This window comes from Prunus mume, linkage group LG6 (genome assembly GCF_029339155.1).
Source record: "Prunus mume cultivar Tortuosa linkage group LG6, ASM2933915v1, whole genome shotgun sequence".
In the NCBI taxonomy this organism is placed as follows: Eukaryota; Viridiplantae; Streptophyta; class Magnoliopsida; order Rosales; family Rosaceae; genus Prunus; species Prunus mume.
Window position 1 is genome coordinate 9448580 of NC_142703.1, and position 27057 is coordinate 9475636.

Below are 27057 nucleotides of genomic sequence, written 5' to 3' on the forward strand. Positions count from 1 at the left end.
ATTAGGCCATATTCCATGGCCTCAGATATCAACTTAAATGTTGGCATCAAATTTGAAACCATATATAGAAACATGGACAACCAGCCATTACTAGCCAACGTTCACATACATTGAAATACGCGTTGTGGCTACGGAAACTGTTTTGGTTTTGGTTACTGCTAGCTACTACTAGAAAATCTGGCATGGAATATACCAGTGGAAGATCTCAGTTTGTTGAAGAGAAGCAACAGCAAGCAAAAATGGAGGGAATATGCCAGTATAATATTCCGGTTGATCAGGGAAACAATCTTGCATATAAATTCTCTAGCCTATGCATTCCTTTAACCATAAACTACTGCTCTCTCTCTCTCTCTCTCTCTGTGTCTCTCTGTGTCTCACTCTCACTGTCTGTCTCTCTCCATAAGGTTGAGAGAGCAAATCCAGGTAAGAAAAAAAAAACTACTGCTCTTTGCATGTTGTTCTTGTTTCTTCTTTGTGAGCTCCATCTCTCTGATTATATTCCTATTTGCCATTGTTGAATTTTCATTTATTGTAGGCATTATATTGTTAATGACTCCTCCCACTCTGTATATGGAATGCAATTTTTCAAATTTCAGATCCTCTTCTGGTAGAACTAACGTGTTTGTGTGTGTGTGTGTGTGTGTGTGTGTGTGTGTGTGTGTGTTTCTTCTGAAAAATTGAAATCCTTAATGATCATGGTCAGTTTTGTTATATGTATAAGCCTGAGATTTTTCAATTCCCGGTTGAGATGGTGCATTATACCATCTTTCTGTGAGTTTTCTGAAATATTTTAAATTCTTCAATTCACATTTTTGTGTGTAACTTTTGGTTTACAATGTCAATCTCATATTTTTAATGATTCTTTATTCATACATTAGTTTGTACATGTAATCTTACGAGTCGTTTTCTTGCATATTGATGAAGCAGAGGAAAAAGGAGTTTGCGAGGGAGAGATCTAACAAGGCAAGCTAGCCATGGCCAAGGAACAATTGCAGGTGCTTAATGCACTGGACAGTGCAAAAACACAATGGTATCATTTCACCGCAATTGTGATTGCTGGAATGGGCTTCTTCACTGATGCATATGACCTCTTCTGCATATCCCTTGTTACCAAATTGCTTGGCCGCATATACTATCACGTCGAAGGCTCAGCAAAGCCTGGCTCATTGCCTCCAAATGTATCAGCTGCTGTCAATGGTGTGGCACTTTGTGGCACATTGGCAGGACAAGTCTTCTTTGGTTGGCTTGGTGACAAATTGGGAAGAAAGAAAGTCTATGGCATGACTCTTATGCTCATGGTCATCTGCTCCGTTGCTTCCGGGCTCTCCTTTGGGCACACCCCAAAATCTGTAGTTTCGACACTTTGCTTCTTCCGTTTCTGGCTTGGGTTTGGCATTGGTGGTGACTACCCACTCTCTGCCACCATCATGTCTGAATATGCTAATAAGAAGACTCGTGGTGCCTTCGTTGCTGCAGTCTTTGCCATGCAGGGCTTTGGAATTTTAGCTGGAGGGTTGTTTGCAATGCTTATGTCTGCCATATTTGAGGCCAAGTTCAAGGCTCCAGCTTATGAAGTTGATCCAACTGGTTCAACTGTCCCACAAGCAGACTACCTTTGGAGAATCATTTTAATGGTTGGAGCACTTCCAGCAGCTCTAACCTATTACTCGCGGTCGAAGATGCCTGAAACTGCTCGTTACACAGCGCTTGTTGCCAATAACGTCAAACAGGCTACTTCAGATATGTCAAAAGTTTTGCAGGTTGACATTGAAGCTGAACCGGTCAAGCCCCAGGAACCTGTTAAATCCTTTGGTTTGTTCTCTAAGAACTTTATGCGCCGCCATGGACTTCACTTGCTTGGAACCACAAGTACATGGTTCTTGCTTGACATTGCATTTTATAGTCAAAATCTGTTTCAGAAGGACATCTTTAGTGCCATTGGGTGGATTCCTAGTGCAAAGACTATGAATGCCGTTTCAGAGGTTTATAGAATAGCAAGGGCACAGACTCTTATTGCTCTATGCAGTACTGTGCCTGGTTACTGGTTCACTGTGGCCTTGATTGATAAAATTGGAAGATTTGCAATCCAGTTGATGGGATTTTTCTTCATGACAGTGTTCATGTTTGCCTTGGCCTTTCCTTACAATTATTGGACACACAAGGATCACTTGATTGGGTTTGTGGTACTCTACTCACTGACTTTCTTCTTTGCAAATTTTGGACCAAATGCCACCACATTCGTGGTGCCGGCTGAGATTTTCCCAGCTAGACTACGTTCTACATGCCACGGCATATCTGCAGCAGCGGGAAAGTTAGGGGCAATGGTGGGTGCGTTTGGCTTTTTGTACTTGGCTCAACCCCAGGACAAGACTAAGGCAGAAGCAGGGTTCCCTGCTGGTATAGGGGTCAAGAATTCACTCATTGTGTTGGGTGTGGTCAACTTCTTGGGTTTGTTATTTACATTCTTTGTGCCTGAATCAAAAGGAAAATCTTTGGAGGAAATTTCAGGTGAGACCAATGAAGAGCGCAATTAAGGAAGTAGAAGATTAAAGCAGCCGCAGACAAGAAGGGAGTTTCTGTTCTTCTAAAATACAGCAATTTTTTAGGATATCCTTGTCAATTTTTTCTGTTATAGTCTTTTATCATATGTCATTGTATTATAGTAAAGAAGAAATCAGATCTTCTGCTTCTTCTTTTTTTCCTGTTATTTAATCATTTTATTATAGTGAAGTACGGATGATCTTTTGTTATCTTTTCGTCTATATTGCCTTTTAAGCTGGTGCAAATTTTCTTTCTTTCACTGCTCATGTTGGCAGCATCCCTTTATTTGATTGACACTCTCCTAATAATTGTGCATCACTATTTTTGGTCCTCTCCTCTTAACAAAGGTTGCAATTATTCATAGGCAAATAATATGACAGAGAAAAAAAGACAATGGGTGCCCTTTTCTTTTTCCCCAAAGATAAAAAACCATAAGAAGCCAACCAAATTTATATAACAACAATTTTCAGGGTTTACATCACCTAATGACAAGTTCATTTTCCTCTAGGAAGTAAGCTTACCTCAAGGTAACTGAATTCTGCAGCAAGCAGATAACATCAGACCATACTTTTCATACAAGCCAGCTGATATGCCAATTTATTCAAGGAACAGTAATACAGTGAGTCTTGTGCCAGTAATGGGTTCTGCACATAATGAAGCCAGCATAACAAACTTACAGAACCCCAGAGATTTTTGACCGACCAAGGAAGACATGTTTTAGTGCTGCAGAGACTGTTCAGTGTGCACGGTCTCTGAGCACCTCCAGATCCATCTCTGATGGGTCAGTAGCCTGAATCTCATAGTGAATACCATCCAGCTCACGCCGAAACCTGTCTTTAGATGTTGCATACAGCATCTTCGCACGGATTCGAGAGGTTGAAGGGGACCTGATCACCATGCAAATAATCATGAATGGGGCACATGATAGAACAAATTTTTGAATTGCAAGTATAGATAATAGATGTTGTGGTGTTTATGACCTGCAGAGAATCCAAGATTCAATGAAAAGTTATGGATTTCAGGACCAAAACTTGCACCAAAGTATTCTGCACCTTTGATTTTGTACAAAAGCTTCGTACATGTACAATTGGATATGAAGTCGAGGATGCAAATGCAAATTTATGGATGACTTCTAAAAACAAATTTGTGTGAAACTTATCCTTTGCAACTATCTGCAGGGGCTTCAAACATTGGGACTTGGGAATTGGGATCAGAATTTGTCTTACCACATAAGAAAAAGGCATTGGAATTATAGTTTAACAGAAATAATAGTCAGTCCATACATAATAGGGAAAAATCAGTGGTGAAGGGATTATAGGCAACAACTAACCATGCAATGAAGAAGATCTTGCTCTTTTGACAGTTCTCAGAAGTCACAAAATCAAAGTCATAAACTGCATATCTGCAATCATTTTCAGGCAAAGCTGCCACAAAATCATCATAGCTCTCAGCTGGGCCGCCAATCTTTTCAACCACAACCTCCCTCTTCTTCTCATCAACCTTGAATATCACATAGCGGTGAACCTTCTTCCTCTGCAGTTCCATGAAAGTTTTCTTGCTGTCATCAGAAACTCCCATGGCACACGAAGCATTTGGCTGGAAAGAAAATCCAATTGCGTTATATAACAGACACACAACCATCTACAGGTTTTGACTCAATACTAATAAGAATAACTATTTTGACTAGAAACCTATGCTCTGTTAGGCCGATCGAGAAATCTGATGACTTTCAGTAATTAGGACCAAGAAAACAAAAGCCTCGTAAAACGATTTGGAAGTCCAATACAAGGATCAAGGAAGGTGAATTCCCAGTTTTTTTAAGGTACCCAGGAAACAATACATCCTAAAGTTTCAAGCTTTAATTTCAGCTCAATAAAAGAAAAAGAAAAAGCTTTAAGCTTTAATTCCTCAGCAACCAATGAATACTAAAAACACTGAACTGGGTTCATCCAAAACTACATCAAACTAACATATCTGTAGAGAAACATGAGGTTTGATACAAAATCAAGAACTCTTAAATAAAATTAAAATTAAAATCCCTTCCATTGCAGTTCATGATCAAATGACTAGTTACCCTACTAGGCAAGTTCCAACGCAACATGCAGTCAAAACTGAACCAAAACAAACCGAACAAAGCTTCAAAAATGAACAGAGTGAAAGAGAGAGATACCCGGCTAAGCCCTCTGAAAGACATTGCAGCCACGAAAGTCGTGAGAACAAGAGAGAGTCGATCAACAATAAGGAGAACAGATTTAGAGAAGGCGAAGAGATATGGGCAAATGAGGCATGCAGAAGAAAGATAAACAAATGGGCAATTGGGAATGAAACCGATTAACAAAAAAGAAAATCAAAGTTAATAATATTCTCTTCCTTTTTCTGAGGCCAGGAAAAGAAAGCAGAGGCAAATGAGAGAAGAAAAAAAAGGGGGAAGATTCGGATTGTAAAAGGAGAGGTGAGAAGCACAGTGTGCCTACGCTTTCTTATTATATATACCATTTTGCTTTGATGAAAGATACGTACACATGATGATGGTGCGTAAAACTAACGCTTGCAAATTGCAATGGCCCTGACGTTGACTCGGGGACAGAATTTCAGAGTCAGAGGGACCCACCTCCATAACCACCGCAACGTTGTCCACTCGCCACGTACCTATACAGCCTTGGTTGCTGGCAAGGCAAATTTAGGATTATGAAAGTTGTGATCTTTTGAACAATTGAACAAGGTGGTTTTCACTTGCTTTGGTTGATGTATTTTAGCGGGAGAGGAGCTGAAGAAGATGAACAAGACAGAAGAGGATAATCAGAAACTCAGAGTAACTAATATGTTCTCAACTGCAAAAGGATCCATTCGCAATTTGCCAATAATTCCGACTAAGACAACTAGGCCTGGGTTTGGTTTAGTAACTGAACCGAATGCCCAAAACCGACCACCGACCGCCAAATGGCCACATGGATGTTGGTTTGGTTTGGTCGAATCGTGGTTTGAAATAATTTAAATTGTAAATTAGACCGCACTAAGACGGTTCAGTTCGGTTATCAATTAAAATTCAGAAAATAAAAACAAATAACTAGATTTATCGGTTTAGTTTAGTCTGATTTGGTCAGTTGGCCGATTCTTTGGTTTAAATTCTCAGCCCTAGAGACAACAGAGCTTGGGGTCAGTTCATGAACAAGGCTAAATATGCAATGTGGTTCTTACCCTACTAGATTACAAAAACAGAAGGGTGATTTGGGCAATTCACATTTCATTTGTATGCTTGAAATCACTCCATTTTACAACATCTTGCAAGTTTTCCTATTTGAGAGCACAACTTCTTGAATTCAATAAACTCATTATTGTGTCACAAATAAACTTATCTTTAAACTAGAATGGTCCAGTGAACAATTTTACAATGTCAATGTACACCCACATAAATATGGACCAGTTGCTCTGCTTTTGCCTCTACATAGAGCAAAAAGACAGTTATTCAAATGAACAATGCTCAACCAGAAGTTCAAGAGCATTTCTCCTTTTTCACAGCATGATCATCAACTAAGCTTGGAGCTTGAATGGTTCAAGTGCACTGTCGGTTTTACCCTGCTTCATAGCATAGTTGGTAAAGAACTCTTTGTACTGAAAGGCTTTATAGAGTTGGGGATTGCTTGCATTAATAAGAGCTCCTGCAGGTTTTATGAGGCAATCAGGGGAAGGCGTAAAGAAAAATGCAGTAGATGTCCTAGCATTTCTGGAATTCGTAACGGCCCGATGTTCGGCACATTTCAGCTTCCCATTACTGATAATCTGCATCCATGTTTACAAAAATTTGTCATGGTCATGAACATACTATATATAATCATCTTCAGTATAAAGAATGGTGATATGTACCTGTAACTGATAGCCTATGTTGACCACAAGTGCATTGGGATGAGGCTCCACACCAATCCATTCCCCATCCTTGAAAACTTGAAGCCCATTTACATCCCCGTGAAGTAAAATGGTTATGAGGTTTGGGTCACAGTGTTTAGGTACCCCTAATGTCAAACTTGGGTCCGGACAAGGCGGGTAATAATTGACTGAGAGTAAAGACACTTGGCTAAGTTCATCCCTGAAATACCCAGGTTCTAGCCCAAGTCCTTCACTGATTAGCTGCAAAATGTTCAAAGCCACTTCCCTCACTTGGGTGGAACATGCACCAACATGCTCTCTAAAAAACATCATTGGTAATTAATATCCATAGATATTTCGAACAATAATATTATTTGTACCACATTTATTGACGACGTTACTGACTACCTCTTTAGCAAAAAAGAGATCAGTAAACGTAGTATTATTCATATGTTAAATATCGTATTCAATGTCTGCCTATTTGGTACCATGAAATCATTTCAGGCACTTACCTATATGTAATTGGCTTTTGAGGCCAAAATTGGATGCATTGCTCCAAAGGATGACAAGAGTGTCTTAAGATATCACGCCAAAAATGAGCTTCTTCCCAGTCATAATTGCCACTGCTGGTGAAGAGCCTGCAGTTTTTGTTGGGGTCCTCAGAGTAGAGGCTTGCCTTATCCTCTAAAGGTAACTCAAAAAACTCCTTGAACACCCCCATTGTGTCTTTCAGCAAATTTTCTGGTATGCCATGGTTGATTACCTGCTTCAATTATAACATTTAGATGACATGTAACATAGTTATAAGTGGAAGCTGAGATTCATAAATAACATATGAAAAAGCAGAGGTGAGTTGCCCAAATTAGGAAGAAATTGAAGCCTAAGCAACCTGAAAAAATCCGAATTCTTTGCTCGCGTTGAGCATTTGCTGAATTATAGAGGTCCTGTCATGAGCTTCTGCTCCAGCTCCGCCCATATCAATCACTGGAATGTTGTTGCATAAAGGAACATCTAGCTTCCCGGGTCTTGCATCTGGTGGGACTATGTAATTGTCCGGCAAGGGTTGAACGTTGTACCAGCTTGAAACGAGCTTCTCCATTGCTTTGCTCCAATGCCAATGAACATGCCCAGATAATCTGGTGTATAATCTCAGAGTGATTGGGGTAGCTTCCAAACTTACACCTGGTAAAGTCAGCCATCCATGTATATGCTCCAATATTTTTTTGTTAAAATTATTATATCAAGTGGAGTTAATATAATATTTGTTCCTTTCATGTGGGCTATACGAGTATATGAATTAGTCTTGCCGGCTATCTAGAAATAAAATAACAAAATAGAATTTGACGTAAGCAATAGTCAGCGAGCGGGGATTCAAACATATTATTTTGAATGCATAGGTAAATACTTTTAACTATTTGGAGCTACATGTTCCTTGTGACTGCCATCCAATTGAGGTGACAACAAAAATCCCTATAAATGTATGGGCTAATTAGTAATTTGCCAATACTTTGGAGTAATAAGACAACAGAACTTTGGGTCAATTAGTGAATAGGTAGAAATATAAAATGCCAATTTTAACCCTACTACATCACAAAAACAGCGAGGGTATTATCGACTTTTCATGTTTCATTTGCGCTTTCGATCCCTCAATTTTTGCGAAATCTCACAACTTCCATTTGTTTACGTTCTCACGTGTGGTTACCAAGTAACAAGCTGGAGCATCCGCACCCGACCCGACGGATCCAATTAATCATGGGTGAATTGGGTCTGTGTGTTCTCGATTGAAAATTGTGTGCCCTAGGTTACGGTATTTTTCCCAGAATTTGGGGGTTTTGGGTTTTGCAAACTTTGGTTTCTAGGCAGCTGTCAAACGATTCCCTGCTGAGAATGGATTCAGAAGGTATGCGTTGGAATAATTTTTTTTAGATTGAAAAAAAGAAAAATATTCGAGCTTGATTTTTATTGTCTGTGAAATTTTGATTTTCTTTTTCTTTTTCTGTAAAATATTTGGCAGGGCAGAAAACGGCTAACAACCCATCAGTAATGCTTGCTTCTCTTCTGAGTAGGAGAGCCAAGCTTCAAGACGAACTCCGGGGCATTGAAAAACAGGTTCATTCTTTACATATATTCTTTTAATATTTCACTTTTTTCTTTCTTCTTCTATAATTTGGGGGTGGGGCATGAGCCTTTTCGTTTCTGGGTTTATTGATTTCTTGGCACATTTTCGGGGATATAGCTGAAATGGAAGACCTTTTATTTCATGGGATTTGCTGCTTCTTTTTTTTACATAAATGATTTTACTTGTTCTTGTATGCTGCAGCATAAGCTATGGATGGAAAATTCATTTGTCTCTTTTTTTGTAGTTGCAGCTGAGCTGCATATGTGATACACTGGAACTAATGTTTTCTTTCAATGCAGGTTTATGATTTGGAGACGAGTTATCTGCAGGATCCAACTCAATGTGGCAATGTATTAAAAGGTTTTGAAGGGTTTCTATCCTCATCCAAGAACACTAACTTGTAAGCAGTAGCTAAGATATCCTTTGAAATGTATGAGGAACTACTGTTTGAGTACTCTGGGTATTTATGCCTGATATCGAGTCTTCGACCTGTTATGCTTCCATGTCATCTTTTGCTTAGCTAGCTGAATTCTTTTATTCTATCACGCTATAACAAGGGTCACTGACCACTTTTCAAGCTAAAATCGTCAGTATTAGCTCATCTAGGTGGTCCCTATTAGCCATGAACAACCCAAAGCCATAGACATAAACTCACAGAATGACATGGTTTTACATGTCGAGTCCATATTATTTCCATATATGATATTAGGAGCTTTTGAATAGATTGACTCAGGCAACACTACTTTATGTCAGAGAATATTTCAGTCTGCGAGATATATGGTTGTTTCTCATTTCTCTAAAGGTATCTGAATTGAATGTTCTTACAACATTCAATTCTCGCCAAATTTTTCCAGTTAGATTTTTTGATACATAAGGTTCCACATGCAAGTAATAGTAAACCAATGCATAATTTTCCTTATATATATATATCTGTGCAAATTTTGTATAATTGGATTTACTCTGTATCCATATTTAAAGGAATGGAAATCTTCAAAACTTTTGGCTGCAGCTTGAAGCGATCAAGGAAATTTCAGCCTGAAGATAGGATGTTCTCATTATCTTCTGTCACATCACCAGCAGTAAGTATTCTGAACGTTAAAAGTTCCGTTATGGTGGCTTTACCAGTCTTCATCTTTCATTGTTGTAATTTATTGTCTTAACCAAATTATGGGTTCATTCAAGTGAATGTGTGTGAACTTAGGAGTTCAAAGCCTCAAAGGCAGTGCTGGCTTTTAATCCTCGTTGCTAAATGGATATTCATATAGTTTCTCTTTTTCTTTTTTCAGGCTGAAGAACTTGCAGCCGCACGAGATGGTAAAGCTTATATATTAGCAAATATATAGCAACCTGTGCAATCTTTTTTATTGTTTTCTCCCCTTGTGTTTACTGTAGATGGGAGATCAGACTTTGGTCCAGGTCGTTCTAAAGGCGGTATATATGCGAACGGGCAGTAAGTACTCCACTGTTTCTGTACACTTTAAATGTTATGTTAGAATTGCTACCCAAGCTGTATCAAAGATAGAAAACAGATGTTACCAATCGTACCGTATCTTTTGAGTCCTGGAATCAGTGTTCTAACTATATAAATGATGTCACAGAGGAAAACCAAAGAAGGGAAGACCTGCACCGAGGGATGCGAAGAGAATCAGGCCTTCAAGTGAACAAGATTATGACTATGAAGATGATGCGGACATGACACTGTGAATGAGGAAATGCTGGTGGACCTTTCCATACGAGCTTTGCACGAGCTAGAGCCTGAACAGAGAGAATAGCTTTTGTTTATGGAATCTTGTAATTGTCAAAAGTCATGCCTCTCGGGCAATTTTCACTTGTGTAAATTAATCTTATCTCAGGCTGTAATTATTACTCTTGATAATATTTAAAATTGGTTTTTTCTGCATAAATTTTGTTACTTGACCAAGCTTTTTATTGTTAATCAATGGGAGGGGCGAATCAAACTTTGGTCCTCTTTCAACATTCGGAAGAGAAGGAGAATGTTCCTTTTTCTATCAAACAAATTTTAGAATAAAAATGCATACCTACCAATGCGAAGTAAGTTTTATTTCATTATTGGAATTCAAAGCAATGTGTGTGCCTTTTGTTGGCTACAACAAGTGCTAAAATACAATCCAAAGGGTAGAGAGCAGGAGAGCCTCTTCATCAAGTTGTAAACCTTATAACGACGTCGCATCATCACATGTCCTTTGGACCTTGCTCATAAATGTAGCGAAGCTCAAGATACTGAAATCCAACAAAAACGACACCGTTAGCTGGCGACGCATTATCCTTCAATATTATTTCGCTTTTACCCAGGCGGGTTGGCCCTCCGATTCTGCCGCCGAGATTCTATCGGCACCAGACCCATTTCAGTCCTTCCCTCTCCCTCCATGAACTTGTTGGTATGTCTCTACGCCTACGTACGTGTAAAGACATACATATACATATACACGTATACCGTATACGTATACGGCTTGTTCCTCGCACTCTTCTCTCTCTATTTTGCATTAACATACTCTCTTTTTTAATTAATCGTTCATGAATCAATAGGAGAAGATAAAGATGCAGAAGAAGGAACCGGACAAAGTTCCAACCCATGAGGTGCCGGTGTACTGGGTCGAAACTTCTGAATCAGTCTCGTACCGCTGCGAGTTTGACCCCAAGGGTCAACTCACTGTAAGTTTCATCTTCTTCTCCTTGTATGATTTGTATATTCACTTGCGGGTTCTGGGTAAGTGTTAGTTTCAGCAGCCAATGCAACCCTTGCCTTAAACCCTAAACCCTAAATTCTAATGAGGTGCCCGGTTGGGGACTTTGTAGTCAAATAGCACTGTAAGTTAGTCACTCGTTGTTGGGTTTTGGTTTTGATTTTAAAAAATGGGTAAAGAGAGAAGCTTCTTTAAATTGAATGTGGTTTGGGAATCAAAGAAGGGCCTTTGGCAAAAAACCATGGTATAATTTTTCAGTAGTCTGCTTTTGGGATGAAAATCAGGACGCCTTTGGTTCAACAATGTTTTAGAATTCCTGGTAAAATACACTGCATAATCTATGGGAATTTGGGTCCTGTTCGGAATTCGGGTTTAGGGACTAGAAAGCGGATTACATGAACTAGCTGCGGTCAAGTATGTGTTTTTGCCAGTTAGGTTGGGTTTTGTTCTTGTTTTTTTCTTTTAACTACTTTTTGACTGCATTGATTTTCCTGCAGGTGAAGCTTCTTGATGACTCAAGGCCAGTATTCAATAAGATGGCTGACTCATTTGTCTGTAAATTTTTCCCCTCAGGATATCCATATAGGTAACGTATTGATTTATACTTCTTGGATAACCCATAGACTAGTTCAATTACTGATTTAGCTTATGATTTTTTTCTTATTCAGTGTAAATGAAGGATATCTTAGATACACACAATTCCGGGCACTACAGCACTTCACCAGTGCTGCCCTGTCAGTGCTTTCAACTCAGGTCTTTTTCTGACACCTTCAAAGCATTTGATGAGTTAAATGACAACAGTTTTCTAAAGCATCATAAATTGGGTACTTCTAATCAAGTTTATTTTGCTTGCATGGTACTTTATCCATATGAAATTTTGTTATGAATAGCACCTTGGATTTCTGATTGTTGTATTATGATTCATCATATAAGTGCTACAAATGTGCTCTCTCTCTCTCTCTCTCTCTCTCTCTCTCTCAAAATATGCAATCTTAATGGCAATTGTAATTTGGGTCATTGGCTGCATTCTTACTCCTTTACAGTCCCTCCTGTTTGCTGCAGGCTTGCGACCAACCCCTGCCCAAGCAACTGTTGTAAGCTGGGTAAGTTATTAATGTTGGAGGAGCATCAGATCACTTGTCACAAAATCATGACTCTGATCACCTTCATTTTTAAATTTATCAAATTCTGTATTGTTGCATGCAGGTTCTAAAGGATGGGATGCAGCACATGGGAAAGCTCATATGTACCAATCTGGGTGCAAGAATGGATTCAGAGCCTAAACGTTGGAGAATTTTGGGTCTGTATCTTGATTCTGGAGCTTTGATTCATATGCAACTGTATGTTTCTAATGGGAAGTGATATTTACTGCTTTGAGAACGTGTCTAATTCAATTAAGCTTTCTATCTTGCAGCTGATGTGCTCTATGACTTGGGAACTGGCTTGGAAGTTCTTTCTCCTTTATGTCCACAACTTTTTCTTCAAGTCGCAGGGCTAGGAAATTTTGCAAAGGTATTGTTTTTCATACATATGCATACATCTGTATATTCACTTTGTCTTCTCAATCCTCCTCTCTCGTTTGATTTTTCTTCACTGCATGTAGATATAAAATTTCCTTTCTGATTAAATGTTTATTTCAATCAAGATAAACTAATAGGTAAACTTGTTGTGGAAGTTATTTTACTCTCTTTATATTTAAACCATTTCCATGTGAAGTATTAAGCTCTCCAATCCTAAACTATCATTTCAAAGAGTCCTCAGTGTTGAAGTGTTTTACCTTTGAAGTTAACAGGGGATGGCAGTTGTTGCAGCAAGAGCAACAAGATTACCAATTTATTCCGCCTTTGCAAAAGAGGGCAATCTTAGTGACCTATTTGCCAAAGGGGAGGCCATCTCAACTCTGTTCAATGTCATTGGACTAGGAGCAGGGATCCAGTTAGCATCTACTGTCTGTTCATCAATGCAAGGAAAGGTATAGGATATATGTCACTGTCTGATTCCAAAGTTTTACCATTCTAACAAATTTTGTTGTGTTCATAAAAATGGATTGCATCAAAAATCCTTTTTCAGATTAAGGATGTGATATACATACATGTATATATATGTGTGTGTGTGTGTGTGTGTGTGTGTGTGTGTATTCTAAAAGAAGAGTTTCACGTCATGTGTTTCTATGATAGTAGTGGAGAAAATAGGATTGCATTATGTGTGTTTTACTGAATTCATTTGTTATGGTAGTCGTGAATTTTTAACATCCCTTCCAAAGAAAAAAGCTTCTAATGATCTTTAACTCGTTGCAGATGGTTGTTGGGCCTCTTCTTTCAATGGTACACGTGTACAGTGTCATTGAAGAAATGCGGGCAACTCCTGTCAACACATTGAATCCACAGAGGACTGCATTGATTGTGGCTGATTTTCTCAAGACAGGGAAGATATCAAGCCCAGCAGACCTAAGGTATCGAGAAGATCTCCTATTTCCTGGGCGACTCATAGAGGATGCTGGAAATGTAAAAGTGGGAAGGTCTTTCCACGAGGTCATCAAGCCTTCAAAACTTGATGAATTGAAACAAAGGTTCCCTGAAGAGAAGTTTATTTTAAGCCCTGGAAACAAAGAGGTCGACTTGATATTGGAGCACAGCGCCACTGGTGAAGATGCATTGAGGGGGTGGCTTGTTGCTGGATTCACCGCACATATCGAGAAGTCTTTTGGTGTGCCAAGTTCTAGTGCACTGCAAGAAGCGTACGAGAAGATGAATGATGCATATGGTCCATTTGTATCTGAACTGCAGGCCAAGGGGTGGCATACTGATCGCTTTCTGGATGGAACAGGAAGTCGTTTCGCGTGGTGGTCAAATGTAGATTCAGATTCAGACAATTCTTCTTCAAGATTTTGAAATTCTTTTATACGGGCAGGATTGAAACATAGGGGAACCTTGTGACAAAATGTTTAGAGAGAGCAGGGAATCTCTGTAACGTCCTACTACAATACTTAATACTATATGGAATGTAGGATATAAAGTAAAGATGAGCTAGCAGTCCAGCACGTGCTCTCTGGGTGAGAAATTGCTATTTTATAATTTTATCTTAATTAATAGAGTAATTGTTGCCAACTGGCTCTGGTCCAGTGAAAATGGATCTTCAATCGGTTTGATTCGTCTTCTTTTTTTTATATATATTTTTCCTCTCTCTCTCTCTCTCTCTCTCCGGCCTAAACTCGAAACTAAATCAATCGAAACCACCAATTGACCGGTTTTACCGGTAATGGTTCGGTGTGCTGTTTCCAAAATAGCCAACTTGAAGCCTCCGATTCGGTATCCGGATTGGACTCAAAATCGAATCAACCCGAATCGAGCCCATGCCTAGTTTAAACACTGCGAAGGTTTTATGTTCTCAATATAATATTGTAGCAGATTTTTTCAGGCCAACAATGGAAAAGTTGCTCATCATAGTACGCCCATTGAGATGCTCACTATAATCAAGCACTAGACTACTATGTTTAAATAGTGTTTGAGTTTTTTTATAAATACTTCTAAGATTGAGTTTATTTATAAATTTGTATTAATCAAAAGATACTCTAATAAAACGCGCGTATTCTTTTAGTGTCCGGTTTTAGCACAAACATCCACAACCACAACTAGCCAAGCCGACGTATATAAAATACAATAAATTATATAATATATAGGGCAGCCAGTACCTTTTTTTGTTTGGTTACATGGAAGGAGGACCACAATCACTGTGGTAATTTGGCAGCCAGTACTTTTTTCGGTTAAATATCATCCCATTTAAAATTAATAATAGTACTGGCTGCTATTTTTGTTCATTTCGAAAACAAATAATAAAATAACAGAAAGGAATTTTAGTCGGTCACAAATACAACATTCGTTTTCATGTCAAGCCAAAGCCTGAGGAACTTGACATGTTCAAAATTTTCGATTGTATCAACTTGACATCTTCTAAATTTTCAATTTGCGGAAATAATCATGTTGGACTCATAGATTAACCCATAAATCATATCAGAGTACGTTATATTAAATTTTCAATTAATAATAATTATACTAATTTTGACTATTTAATATGTTGGTGAAGAATTAAGTTTAGATGACTTGTAGGTAAGTAGTCAAGAGTATTTATCTATACACTCGGGTTCAAGTATTCAATTATGCGTCCTTCAATATGAAATAACAGTACTGCAGTTGTAACTCGTGCCTCCTTCAATATGAGATGTCAATACTACAGTTGTGACTCGTGCCTAGTGACTCATGAAATAAGACTAAACGAAATCATGCCTCTAGAAAAGAAACAGAAATTCAAATCTCTCTTTAAAGTGTGTAAAAGTTCTAAGTGCATGTTAAAATTGTCGAATTAATGCATCAAGTATCTTAACCCAAGCTTTTTCTACTTTTTAGATCGATCTTATACAGTGTACGTCTACACATTCTTGGACCACGTCCATCTTTTCAAATGCCTGCGTAATTAAATTTGCATGTCCAAGTTAATTGAAGCATAAGAAAGTACCAAAAATTTTTGTGTACACATGATTCACATGGACTGATGTACCCTTTTTCCCTTATGTGAGGCTTGGCAAGTTGGCATGAATGTCGAGGGCTCGTTTGGTACAGCATTAGTTGTATAAAATACATCTTGAAGGCTTGTCTTACAATGAACTTGCTTGTTTGGAGCTGTCCATGCATGACGAGGGCGTGTCACAATAAACATGCAACAACTCATATTTGTACTTGTTTGAAATTTGCCTTTATCTTATCAAATATGATTCTTCGAAATAGAAAATTTGCCAACAAAATTATTATAAAAAAATGTGAATTGACGTGTGTACCAATTTCTGTCAAAGGAGTAGGTTAGAAAATTTGGGATTTAGATTATAAGGGAAAGTTTATCAATTAACATTCACGAATAATGAAATTACAGCGAACAGAAACATGATTATCGTAAAACACTCTTTTTGAAAAGAACGTCTTAAAAGCAATCAAGGTACACCTCAAACCGCCCAATAACATTAATCATATGTCGTATTATATGTAACTATGTTGAAAAGCATGACCAGCTTCTTCTCCATCTTATGTCGATGGTTAATTAAAGTGATTGACTAACTTTATATACATATATTTAGGTCTTCATACATTTAACCAGGGAAAAGTTAACAAAATTTAACACATATATAATATTAATACTGAATAAACTGGCTTGCTACTTTTTCCCTGGATAGTCAATTTGAAATTAATTTGTCTGTAAGATCTGTATATGCACGAGTTGATAGATTGTACCGTACGTCAATCATATCCTACCAACCTTGCCAAAATAAATATATTAAATATTCATCTTTTGCTTGTCCAATTTTGTACCTCTTTAATCAGAAGAACTTGCTTTGCTTTTGGGGTATATGGATGGTGTATTGGCATGATTCACTGATATCCAGTTCAATCTGAGTTTCAAACATGATCTTCTAATTAAATGTGTTCCAAATTCATCATATTTATGGATATCAAAATTCATATTACACGTTATCATATGATGAATTACGTTCGTTTGTTCATTCCTTGAATTTTTTTAAGTTAATTCGCGTCAACAATGAAGACAAATATGAAGACTTTTTTCTTCGCAATTCAAATTGAATTTCATTCGTTGCCTTCCAATTTTGTTAAGTGTACTTAATTAGGAGAAAAGAAAAACGTTGAAGTATAACTTTTTGACTGGATTAGTGACATCATTAGTGACTAATCGGGACAGTCATATGTCCACAACAGTTGCTTCATTGCATGTATTATTTTTAATTGTGTTTGATTAGGACCTACTAATCACCAAGCAGCACCTTGTCCATATGGTGACGGCCGAAGCCACTCAATTTCCCTACTTTTATTTAGTTCAAATTTGGTGAGATCATCATTGGAATTTCTGGTAATTGTCCAAGTCGGTGTACTTAATTTAATCATTTTCTCTTTGAAAATTTTACACACCAGATAATGATAAAATAACAGAAAATTAGGATCATGATTTGATCATGAAGCAAGTGGTGAGCTCTCAGTGGCATCTCAGGCCCTACTTACTAGTTCATTATTAATCTCACTGCTAATTGCGATGTAAGAGAGCTTTCTGAATTTAATTGGCTGCACAAATTGTTAGTGTCATTTTCTTAGCATTCTCTCTCATAAAACAGAATTGAATCTGAACTAAAACTTGATTCATCTATACTCAATAGACCTCACACCTTTGACGTTTGCCTCTGCTGGATTGAGACTTCCAATAATATTGAACATAGAGACGGTCATATATAGGCACTAGATTTTGTCCCAAGCCCTATTTCTAATGTGAATGTAGAATGTGGCTCATTTTAAGGTTGGCTCAAATAGATGTCAACCGTTCCATTTACATTAGAAGCTAGGCATGTACACTATTAGTTTGAGTCTCCCTATGTTAGCATTATGGAGGCGTCGTTTTGTTTTAGCTTGGTCTGGATGCGTGGTATTCTTTTTTCTTGACCGAATTTTTCTCTTTTGAGAGTCTTTTAAGGTAAGATTTTAACCAAACCAGTATTTATGTATCAAACAGCCCTTGTGGCGAAATTTGTGATCATATTTTAATTGGAATCAAAGTTTTTTCTATTTTAATATATATATATAATATAAGAGAAGAAAAAAAGAGTAAAGAATTAAGCTCTACATGGATTTTCTTTTCTCAAACAACTCTATCTATCAAATGGGACTTAAAAATGGATTTTATTAAAATTAGGCAAATTTAAAAGAATATATATGATGTTGAATTTTGTCTGTGCAATCTATTCAAGAAAACTAGCCTCTTTCTTTGACCCTCCAAGGCATTGATGTTGAACTTGAAACAATGCCAGGATGGAGTTTGGCGGCCTTCCTTGTTTTAATCCCTCAACAAACCCAATTCATGCATAAGCGTTTTGTCCCGTACAAAAGTGGCAAAAGGAAAAATAAAAACCTTTGTGGTTTGTTTGATAGAGAGGACTATATTAGACTAGTAAAATGTCTACATTCAGGGCATATTATGAATATGTTACCTAATTCAGAGGAATAATGAGGACTATTTATACGAGATTTGATGACTAAAACTTATCCCCCCCTAATCACTTTAAAAATGGTGGGATTATGAGGGATAAGTTTTAGTCATCAACCTCTTATGAATAGTCCTCATTCATCCTCAGTTAGACAACAAAATTCATATTATGCTTGATTGTACATGAAATGTATGAATTTTGCTAGTCTAGTCCAGTCTAGTTTATTCCTCCCTAACAAGCGAGGGCCAAGGGGTCTCAAAAAATTTCAAGCATATATTTAGACCAAAAACCGAATGTATAAACTCCTACTTGAAGAGTGAATACAATACAATAATTATTCATAAAAATAAATAAAAATAAGTCAGAACTGTTGAAAATTCAAGAACCTCTGCTATATATCCTGACTGGCTGAAACTCAAATTGCATGAAAAAGTTTGGTCCACTTGGTTATAAATACAGCTAAAAAGGTTCACATCCATTTCAGATGAAATAAAAATCCAATCCCCACGTTTTAGTTTGACTAAATATACAACCATGAACCGGGACATGGGAAAAAAATAAAAATAATAAAAATAATAAAAAAGATCTCCTTGAAATATACAGTGGGGGCCAAATTTGTCTTCACAAAATATTATTTTCAATTGAATCATTTCTGTACTTTGGACTATTTCGTACCTGGCCCGCACACTTTTGCTTTGTGCGTGTATATATGGACTTACGGCCCTCTCATTCTTTGGCCTTGCTATTTGCTTCGAGCTTTCAGAGAAAGTTGAAAAGCCAACAGCAGAGCAGCCTAGCAGAACAAAGAACACAGAGAGTTGGGTTTTATTTTTTCTGATAAATTTTTGGAAGAGGAAGATGGTGAGAGCTCCTTGCTGTGAGAAGATGGGGTTGAAGAAAGGGCCTTGGACCCCTGAAGAAGATCACATACTTGTCACTTACATTCAACAGTATGGCCATGGCAACTGGCGAGCTCTGCCAAAACTAGCTGGTAACAATTACACACTGATTAATTGCTGTCTGTTTCTTGGGTTCTTCAGAAATATACGAAAGCATTTGGCTTTTTATGAAAGTTTCAGAAATTCATTGCAGAAAGTGGATGAATTGGCCTGATTTTAATTACCAATGTTGGCATTTTTCAGTGAGATGCTAAGTTTTGGTTTGCTACTTGGGAGACTGTTTTCCCATGTTTTGATGAAAGTTTCTTGTTTCTTTTCTCTTTAGGCTTGTTGAGGTGTGGAAAGAGTTGTAGACTCAGATGGACAAACTACTTGAGGCCGGATATCAAAAGAGGGAATTTCAGTAGGGAAGAAGAAGAAGCGATCATCAACTTACATGAAATGCTAGGAAATAGGTACTTATCATCACTACAAACCAATTTGTATCTGCATATAACACAGTTGTAGCTGTTAGATCGACAGACTCGTCACTTTCAATTTAGATCGTGTTCGTATTCAATGTGAATCCACACAAATTGATGCTGCAAAAACAACCCTTCATTTTTCTTTAATTTCAAAGGGGTTCATACTACCAGCCAATCTAGCCTCCTAGTGAAGCATGTGGGCAAAAGATTCCTTACATAACTTTCTAATGCACGAGCCTAAACAACAACAAAAGCTCGTTTTTCAAGCAATTAAAATACCGGCAACAAAAAAACATGGCACTTTTGCATAGTGCACATAATCATTCATGTGACAGAAGAGAACAGAACTGATTTGATTTCTGATTTTGCTCTTGTTTTTTACTTTTCCTATAATCTCAGATGGTCAGCAATTGCAGCGAGATTGCCGGGTCGTACCGACAATGAAATTAAAAACGTTTGGCACACCCACTTAAAAAAGAGGCTCAAACAAAACCAAACCACCACCTCAGAAACCAGAGCGCACTTCTTCTCCACAAAAACTGAGCAAGAGCCAGAGCTCAGTGAAAAATCTGAGAGCTTGGATTGTGGGCCAGCATCTCCTCCTCAATGCACCTCAAGTGACACGTCATCAGCCACCACAAGCGACAACAACAGCAACAGCAGCAACAACGACAAGACATGCATGGAGTTTGATGGCTACGCAGCAAACTTACCAGAGGCTGATGAGAGCTTCTGGTCGGAGGTATTGTCGGCTGAGAATTCTGATCAGATGGTGGACCAGTTTCAGGCCATTGGTGGTGTCCCAAGAGTTGGTGTGGGCTCTGCTGATGATGGGTTTTGCTTAGATATGTATGACGATAACAGCATGGATTTTTGGCTCAATATTTTCCCAAGAGCGGATGAAATTCCAGAGTTATTATTAGATATTTGATTTGGAGAGAACGAGAAGACTGTTTTGTAATTTTGTTCATTAAGCTTTCGGTTGGGAAATAGAATTTGGTTTGCTTATAGCTGCCGTCCAATTCTTTGACCCTTTGAAAAACGAAAATGAGACCATCGTATTCAACGCGGCAAAACATAAATATATATATTGTTCAATTTTGTCGGAATGAATTTGTTTGTGGACAAAATAATCAAGCAAGAAAGCAATAATTTCTGAACTTAGAGCACAGGACAAGTTCGGTTGAGGTTCATGGAGAAAAACCTGTATATCACGAGGGATATAGTAAAATAGTAGTGTTATCCCGTGACATGTAAATTCTTCTCAAATTTATGAGATGGATGTCAACATGGTTCAAGAACTAAGACAGACGTTAATCAATGGTGGTTAAAGGCTAACTTATGAATCAATCAGATTGGGATTGTATAGTCTTTTGCAAAATAGATCATACTATATGCACTTAATGTTTTCTTAATTAGCCTACCAAAGGGTGGTGAATGGTATATTTTCAAACAACGAAATTTAGGCGGAAATTGTGAGTTGAAACCGTGCTATATAATAATATTTTTTTATTAGACAGTTTGATATATTAATTACTAACGACCTAATTTTCTTAGTTAATCATACGTTAAGTATACTTTTTTTTATCACGTAATGAATAATATTTTCTTATCATATAGTTTGATGTATTAATTAGTTAATCAAACTATCGACCTAATTTTCTTAGTTAATCATACGTTAAGTGCACTCTTCTATCGAGTAATGAGACAGAAAATAATTTTATATAGTTACAATAGCCAACGCGCAATAACTTGAGAGATTAAGAAAAATGTTTTAGAAATCGGTAATAGCTAAGTTTTTCTCCTCTCTTTCACTTAAAATGGGCTCCACTTAAAGAGCATGATTGCCCAACAGTAGATTTCACATGAAATTTGGAGTTATCACCTTGCCTATTTTATAATCCTCGACAACGATACTTTGCAGGCGTGCATATGACTCAAGTAAGAACAAAGAAAAACAAAAGAAAAAACAAATATGCGGCAAACACGTGCACTTTGCGTAGACCTGAAGAAAAAGATTATTTGCATGTAAGCAATATAGTTAACACTCTAAACATGAGTTTAGAAGTAAATATTTATAAGCCTGTAAAATCCTCACAAAGATATGCATGTCTCTCTTTGCTAACACCCACTCAACTAAAGCATGTCAACTTTAATTTGTATCTCTCTCATCATCAAATGCTTTGAACTTTGACATTTGTGTTCTATAATTCTACAACTTGAAAGTATAACTAATATATTAATATTTGTAATTTGAAAGGGAAGGAAAAAAAATACATGTTTGACTACATATTTACACGTACGCTTTATTCCCGTCCTGTATTTTTACTATGATTCTAACTTAGTAATATTCTTTTGTCAAACTGTCTATATGTATGTTTTCTGAAATAGCTTGTTATCGGCAGAGGTCATAGACTCAAATCTATGCGTGTTAAGTTTTCAATGCCAATATGCTTCTACATGTTTAAGGATTAACATAAAAACATTCCAATAACATTGTATCCATGAAATTAAGGTGCAAGTCAGGTCGAGCTGGGTGGGTCGAGACTTCAATACAATCAATCGATTCGGGTTCAGGACCAAATTCAAATTGGTTCAGTTCAATAAACACAACCCAAAGCCAACCCCGTTTTGAATTTGGGCCTTAAATAAAGGCTCATCTTAAGCCCTTTCTTTAAGCCCAATAGGTAGTCCTTTTCGGTTTGTGAAAAGACGAAACGCTATCGTTTCCATTTTCCATTGGAAGGAACATAACCGCCTCAGGAGTCGGCCCTTGTTTCAGAAAGATAGAGGAGGAGGCGGAGGAGGAGTTGTTCGTTCTAAAGCCAGTCTCTGGTTCCCAATCCCTGTTGGATTCGTAGCCGACATAATTATTTTCGTCCAAACCGATCTCGGATTTTAGGGCCTATATAAATCGACAAACAACACCTCTAAAGCTGACGCTCAAAACGACCTCTCAATTCAATTTCTCCTGTCGGTTCAAGTTTCAGCTTCGAGACGACCAAACATGGCGACTGCTTCAGGTTCTTTCTTCTTTTCCATCGTTTATTCTATCTCTCATATCATAAATTTCACAATTTGTTACTCAGAATTGGTCTGAATCATTAAAAATAACCTTTTTGGTAGAATTTTTCTTGAATTTAGTTCTTGAATCATATTCATTACTTATGGCAGATCGAAGATTTGATTGTTTTGAGCTCAGATGGGGTCCATAGTGAGATTCGTTTAGTTTATGGATATTTAGGGTTTTTCCGCGACCTGGGTTGAAATTATGTTATAAAAATTTGAAATTGATTGGGGCTTACCAGTTATCACATTCATGTTGGTTGACATTTGGATTTTATAGTTCAAATCACTGTTGTCAATTCTCCAACTCAAAGTGAAGATCATAAAAACAGTATGAATTGGTGAAACAAGAGGAAACAATTATAATTTGAAAATGGACCATACAGTTCGGATGATTGCTGTGCTTACTAATTTATATATTCCTATGAAAGGTTGATTTTTTTAGCAGTGTTAGAAACTTACCTAGGCTTTACCATAGAAACTGCTATGTTGATGTGATAATATATGGTTTCTCTTTATGCAGACTAAGTTTATCTTAATCTAGAATGTACTTTTTTCGCCTTTTGCTTTTCTGGGTTTTGGCAAAACTTGTGGTTTTTGAGTCTTGCGTTTCTCCTCCCCTACTCCTATATTGATGTATCTTATGTGGTTGGTCTTGTAGTGGCATTCAAATCTAGGGAAGACCATCGCAAACAAATCGAATTGGAAGAAGCACGTAAAGCTGGGCTTGCACCAGCTGAACTGGATGAGGATGGAAAGGAGATTAATCCTCATATACCCCAATATATGTCATCGGCACCTTGGTATCTCAACTCCGAGAGGCCTGTAAGTTGTTTATTTTCTTTCTAATGAGTTCCTAGTTTTGATGAACATACCCTGTCACATAAGTTCTGAATATTGAGACATTTTTTTCTAATTTGTTTTAATTTTCTCAGAGCTTAAAACATCAAAGGAAATGGAAATCAGATCCTAATTATACAACATCATGGTATGACAGAGGTGCTAAGATACACCAGGCAGATAAATATAGGAAGGGTGCATGTGAGAAGTAAGTCTCTCTCTCTCTCTGTGTAAGGCTTTTGTTTCCGCATCTGTTTATCTTATGAACTGGAGAATAATGTTTAAATGTCTATTCTTACAGCTGTGGTGCCATGACACACGACTCAAAATCATGTATGGAAAGACCCAGGAGAGTGGGAGCAAAGTTTACAAACAAACACATTGCTCCTGATGAAAAGATAGAGACTTTTGAGCTTGACTATGATGGAAAACGGGACCGCTGGAATGGATATGATGCATCAACCTATGCCCGTGTCATTGAGAGATATGAATCAAGAGATGAAGCGCGAAGGAAATACGTAAAGACACAACAGCTCAAGAAATTAGAAGAGAAAAATAATAACCCAAATGGAGAGGACGGGGTTAGTGATGAGGATGAAGATGATAATGAGGATGATTTGAGGGTGGATGAAGCCAAGGTTGATGAGAGCAAACAAATGGACTTTGCTAAGGTTGAGAAGCGTGTGCGTACAACGGGTGGTGGGAGCACAGGAACTGTAAGGTGAAAACTTCTTTATACCGGTTCTTTAATTGTCATCTTGTGTTGAAGGGGTGTTATTGTCTCACTTCTGCATTGGTGTCTCTATGAATTCTTACTCATGTATTTTTGTTTGCAGGAATTTGCGTATTCGTGAGGATACAGCTAAGTATCTTTTAAACCTCGATGTCGACTCTGCACACTATGACCCAAAAACCCGGTCCATGCGTGAGGACCCTCTTCCTGATGCAGATCCGAATGAGAAGTTCTATGGGGTAAGTGCCTACAATAGTTAACTGCTTTCTTTGTATTTTTTCCTAGTTTTTTTAAGGTGAGGTTTACCTTATATTTTATTATTCTCATATTTGCTTTTGTGATATAGGGTGATAATCGACATAGAAATAGTGGTCAAGCTATGGAGTTCAAGCAGCTAAACATCCATGCATGGGAATCATTTGAGAAGGGACAAGATATTCACATGCAAGCTGCCCCGTCCCAAGCTGAGTTGCTCTATAAGAATTTTAAGGTGATCAAGGAGAATTTGAAGTCACAAACAAAGGACACCATTCTGGAGAAGTATGGCAATGCAGCTAATGAAGAAGAATTTCCTAGGGAGCTTCTACTGGGACAGAGTGAACGAGAAGTTGAATATGATCGTGCTGGGAGGATCATTAAGGGGCAGGAAACAACACTTCCCAGAAGCAAGTATGAAGAAGATGTATATGCCAACAACCACACCAGTGTATGGGGTTCGTGGTGGAAGGATCATCAATGGGGCTACAGGTGCTGTAAGCAGTTGACTCGCAATAGCTATTGCACTGGCGCTGCTGGAATTGAGGCGGCTGAAGCTGCAGGTGAACTTATGAAGGCTAATATTGCTCGTAAAGAGGCCATTGGAGATATGCCTGCACCAGCGGAGGAGAAAAGACTTGCTACTTGGGGAACTGATATACCAGATGATTTGGTTTTAGATGAGAAGTTACTTGCTGATGCACTTAAAAAGGAGGACGCAAGAAAGAGAGAAGTGAGAGATGAAAGAAAGCGCAAATACAATGTAAAATGGAATGATGAGGTTACTGCTGAGGATATGGAGGCTTATAGGATGAAGAAAGTTCATCATGATGATCCAATGAAGGACTTTCTTAACTGATGGAGCCCTTCTCAAAATGCTTTCAAGGTTGACAATGCAACGTAATGGCAGTGCTCTTATACTGCAGTTCTGCAAGCTGGACTTCTTGAACTCATGGTTCAGTTGTGGCAGAACATGCTGAGCTGGAGCCTCCATCTTTGATTTGCAAACCTCCTAGTCGTGATTACTGTTAGCTTAAGTACTGAGTATACTGTAGTTATATTGCTATTACGTGAGCTACCCTGTGGTTGGGCCATTTGAATTGTTGTTTACTTTGTTCTCAGTTGTCATGTAATGAGTTGTGTAATGACATTACTTTGAATTTACCTAATTATGTTGCTGTTCTGGTTTTCGTGAATCAATTGTTAAAAACCAAACTGCAATGACGAAACATTAATTTAAATTGTGAACTGTGAACATATTTCCAACTAAAAAGAGAAAAAAGAACCCAAAGGATCTTCACATATCAACATTGCATATTTGCTTTATTTATTTCTCGCTGTCTTCTGCAAACCCATCAAGTAAATCTTCTACAACCAAAATATACTCTTCAATCCTTCATGCCATACTAAAATATAAGCTTCAAAGTACAGAATTCACTCTTTTTTTCTTGAAACGAATAAATATCATAGATTCATGCGAAACTAATTCTTGAGCATAACAATCACACTTAATTTACATATGTATAGATGATCTATTAATCTTTTTTTTTTTAAAGCTTCTGCTACAAGTGATCGCGTGCCAGCTTCTCCTGAACCTCCATTTCCTTTCTGAACCTGGCTATGAACTCCTCAGCTCTTTCATCAATTCCATGCATCAGAGGGGAAGCAAATCCCAATGACTCCCACATATCGTCTGCTGTAGCACAAGCTCTCTCGCCCCCACTTCCAGTAGCTGTTGTTGCAGCAGCAGCAGCAGCTTGCTTGCACTTTTCTACAGGAGGCTGAGCCACAGCCGGCTCTTTAAAAAGCTTGTCAACATAGACATGTGCAGTGCTGCGATTCTGTAGGAGCTGAGGCGGTTATAGCGAAAACGTAGGGCAAGACGCTGTCTGCGTTTGAAACGCAGTTGGAGAAATTTGTAGGGTCGAAGTCGGACAGAAGCACAAGCAGAAGAAGAAGAAGAAGCAGCAGCAGCAGTGATTGCTTTGACACGGTTTCTGGGTTTTGTGATGCCTTTGTGTTTGTGGAGCTTGCTCTGTAGTTTGGAAGTGAAGCTCTTCCAAGCCCTTCTGGCCGGTGGAAGCCTCAGTCTCAAGCAAGACATGAGGAGAGAGTAAATGGATGGCTTGCAAAGAGTGTGCTGAGAGATTGTTGTTTTATAGTACGGTAAGCTAAGCCGCTAGATACCTTCAGCTTTTGGATTGTGTATTCGTTTTGTGCTATTTTATAATATATGGCATGGATGGACCACAGTAGTAGCTTACTTCTTACTCTACGCGTTTAAGGCCAAAAAGCAGGTTTGATTCTAGAATCTAGGCTGCAACTTATCCATGTTCAACCATCTCTAGCCCAAAATCAGCCTAATCGGATTGGATTGAGCTTAACTTAACCCACAAGTAAAATTCACGAGTTGAATTAGAGTATGAATCTCGATTCTGACTCAAGGTTGAGGTATTGGGTTATGAACGTTGGTGGGTTTTGGTTCAGCTTGGAATGCTATTAATTTGAAGCCAAAACGCCCACTCCGCAATGAACACG

The 27057-nt window shown here is 37.9% G+C and overlaps 7 protein-coding genes and 1 pseudogene across 9 annotated transcripts; 5 read left to right on the top strand and 3 right to left on the bottom strand.

The window, feature by feature from the left end:
- Nucleotides 1-91: 91 nt before the first annotated feature.
- Nucleotides 92-2750, top strand: LOC103334488 (inorganic phosphate transporter 1-4 pseudogene; annotated as a pseudogene). The gene is made up of 2 exons (XR_016128235.1): nt 92-423; nt 928-2750. The product of XR_016128235.1 is annotated as an inorganic phosphate transporter 1-4 pseudogene (transcript).
- Nucleotides 2751-2975: 225 nt separating this feature from the next.
- ADF6 (actin depolymerizing factor 6) lies at nt 2976-5000 on the bottom strand. The gene is made up of 3 exons (XM_008237465.2): nt 4712-5000; nt 3872-4137; nt 2976-3428 (listed from the first exon to the last, which is right to left on the bottom strand). The coding sequence occupies exons 1-3, from the start codon at nt 4733-4735 to the stop codon at nt 3278-3280; spliced, it is 441 nt and encodes a 146-aa protein (XP_008235687.1). The 5' UTR covers nt 4736-5000; the 3' UTR covers nt 2976-3277.
- An 836-nt stretch (nt 5001-5836) lies between these two features.
- Nucleotides 5837-7592, bottom strand: LOC103334595 (hyoscyamine 6-beta-hydroxylase-like). The gene is made up of 4 exons (XM_089054833.1): nt 7295-7592; nt 6918-7168; nt 6406-6724; nt 5837-6321 (listed from the first exon to the last, which is right to left on the bottom strand). Exons 1-4 carry the CDS (start codon nt 7502-7504, stop codon nt 6073-6075), a joined length of 1029 nt encoding a protein of 342 aa, XP_088910959.1. The 5' UTR covers nt 7505-7592; the 3' UTR covers nt 5837-6072.
- Nucleotides 7593-8146: 554 nt separating this feature from the next.
- On the top strand, nt 8147-10428 carry LOC103334486 (histone acetyltransferase subunit NuA4-domain protein). 2 transcript variants are annotated; one of them, XM_008237464.2, is made up of 7 exons: nt 8147-8305; nt 8420-8514; nt 8824-8924; nt 9534-9603; nt 9811-9838; nt 9917-9974; nt 10123-10428. In XM_008237464.2, exons 1-7 carry the CDS (start codon nt 8293-8295, stop codon nt 10226-10228), a joined length of 471 nt encoding a protein of 156 aa, XP_008235686.1. In that variant the 5' UTR covers nt 8147-8292; the 3' UTR covers nt 10229-10428. The 2 variants fall into 2 exon arrangements, with proteins under 2 accessions (XP_008235686.1, XP_016650617.1); XM_016795131.2 differs by having other exon boundaries at nt 8152-8305; nt 8425-8514.
- Nucleotides 10429-10734: 306 nt separating this feature from the next.
- RUS2 (root UVB sensitive protein (Protein of unknown function, DUF647)) lies at nt 10735-14357 on the top strand. The gene is made up of 9 exons (XM_008237463.3): nt 10735-10923; nt 11072-11197; nt 11727-11815; nt 11898-11982; nt 12273-12332; nt 12436-12529; nt 12644-12741; nt 13022-13201; nt 13527-14357. The coding sequence occupies exons 1-9, from the start codon at nt 10912-10914 to the stop codon at nt 14118-14120; spliced, it is 1338 nt and encodes a 445-aa protein (XP_008235685.2). The 5' UTR covers nt 10735-10911; the 3' UTR covers nt 14121-14357.
- A 4633-nt stretch (nt 14358-18990) lies between these two features.
- Nucleotides 18991-20633, top strand: LOC103334484 (transcription factor MYB30). Its single transcript, XM_008237462.3, has 3 exons — nt 18991-19253; nt 19487-19616; nt 20025-20633. The coding sequence occupies exons 1-3, from the start codon at nt 19121-19123 to the stop codon at nt 20554-20556; spliced, it is 795 nt and encodes a 264-aa protein (XP_008235684.2). The 5' UTR covers nt 18991-19120; the 3' UTR covers nt 20557-20633.
- Nucleotides 20634-22352: 1719 nt separating this feature from the next.
- LOC103334483 (pre-mRNA-splicing factor SLU7-A-like) lies at nt 22353-25715 on the top strand. Its single transcript, XM_008237461.2, has 6 exons — nt 22353-22648; nt 23353-23516; nt 23627-23739; nt 23833-24252; nt 24368-24503; nt 24611-25715. The coding sequence occupies exons 1-6, from the start codon at nt 22633-22635 to the stop codon at nt 25376-25378; spliced, it is 1617 nt and encodes a 538-aa protein (XP_008235683.1). The 5' UTR covers nt 22353-22632; the 3' UTR covers nt 25379-25715.
- A 100-nt stretch (nt 25716-25815) lies between these two features.
- Nucleotides 25816-26720, bottom strand: LOC103334482 (uncharacterized). Its single transcript, XM_008237460.3, is given in 2 exon segments — nt 25816-26377; nt 26380-26720. Coding segments are annotated over 2 exon segments (540 nt in total). The 5' UTR covers nt 26624-26720; the 3' UTR covers nt 25816-26081.
- Nucleotides 26721-27057: the final 337 nt, after the last annotated feature.

Coding starts and splice junctions, on each gene's coding strand:
- LOC103334486 (XM_008237464.2), top strand. Junction 9,604..9,810: donor CTTCTGTCACATCACCAGCA/GTAAGTATTCTG, acceptor TTCTTTTTTCAG/GCTGAAGAACTTGCAGCCGC. Junction 9,975..10,122: donor GGTATATATGCGAACGGGCA/GTAAGTACTCCA, acceptor ATGATGTCACAG/AGGAAAACCAAAGAAGGGAA.
- LOC103334483 (XM_008237461.2), top strand. Junction 23,517..23,626: donor ATCTCAACTCCGAGAGGCCT/GTAAGTTGTTTA, acceptor TAATTTTCTCAG/AGCTTAAAACATCAAAGGAA. Junction 23,740..23,832: donor AGGAAGGGTGCATGTGAGAA/GTAAGTCTCTCT, acceptor CTATTCTTACAG/CTGTGGTGCCATGACACACG.
- RUS2 (XM_008237463.3), top strand. Junction 11,198..11,726: donor ACCCCAAGGGTCAACTCACT/GTAAGTTTCATC, acceptor ATTTTCCTGCAG/GTGAAGCTTCTTGATGACTC. Junction 13,202..13,526: donor GTTCATCAATGCAAGGAAAG/GTATAGGATATA, acceptor AACTCGTTGCAG/ATGGTTGTTGGGCCTCTTCT.
- LOC103334484 (XM_008237462.3), top strand. CDS start 19,121: ATGGTGAGAGCTCCTTGCTGTGAGAAGATGGGGTTGAAGAAAGGGCCT. Junction 19,254..19,486: donor AGCTCTGCCAAAACTAGCTG/GTAACAATTACA, acceptor TTTTCTCTTTAG/GCTTGTTGAGGTGTGGAAAG. Junction 19,617..20,024: donor CATGAAATGCTAGGAAATAG/GTACTTATCATC, acceptor CTATAATCTCAG/ATGGTCAGCAATTGCAGCGA.
- ADF6 (XM_008237465.2), bottom strand. CDS start 4,735: ATGTCTTTCAGAGGGCTTAGCCGG. Junction 4,138..4,711: donor CTTTCAGAGGGCTTAGCCGG/GTATCTCTCTCT, acceptor TTTTCTTTCCAG/CCAAATGCTTCGTGTGCCAT. Junction 3,429..3,871: donor AAGATCTTCTTCATTGCATG/GTTAGTTGTTGC, acceptor CATGGTGATCAG/GTCCCCTTCAACCTCTCGAA.
- LOC103334595 (XM_089054833.1), bottom strand. CDS start 7,504: ATGGAGAAGCTCGTTTCAAGCTGGTACAACGTTCAACCCTTGCCGGAC. Junction 7,169..7,294: donor AAGAATTCGGATTTTTTCAG/GTTGCTTAGGCT, acceptor TAATTGAAGCAG/GTAATCAACCATGGCATACC. Junction 6,322..6,405: donor ACATAGGCTATCAGTTACAG/GTACATATCACC, acceptor ACATGGATGCAG/ATTATCAGTAATGGGAAGCT.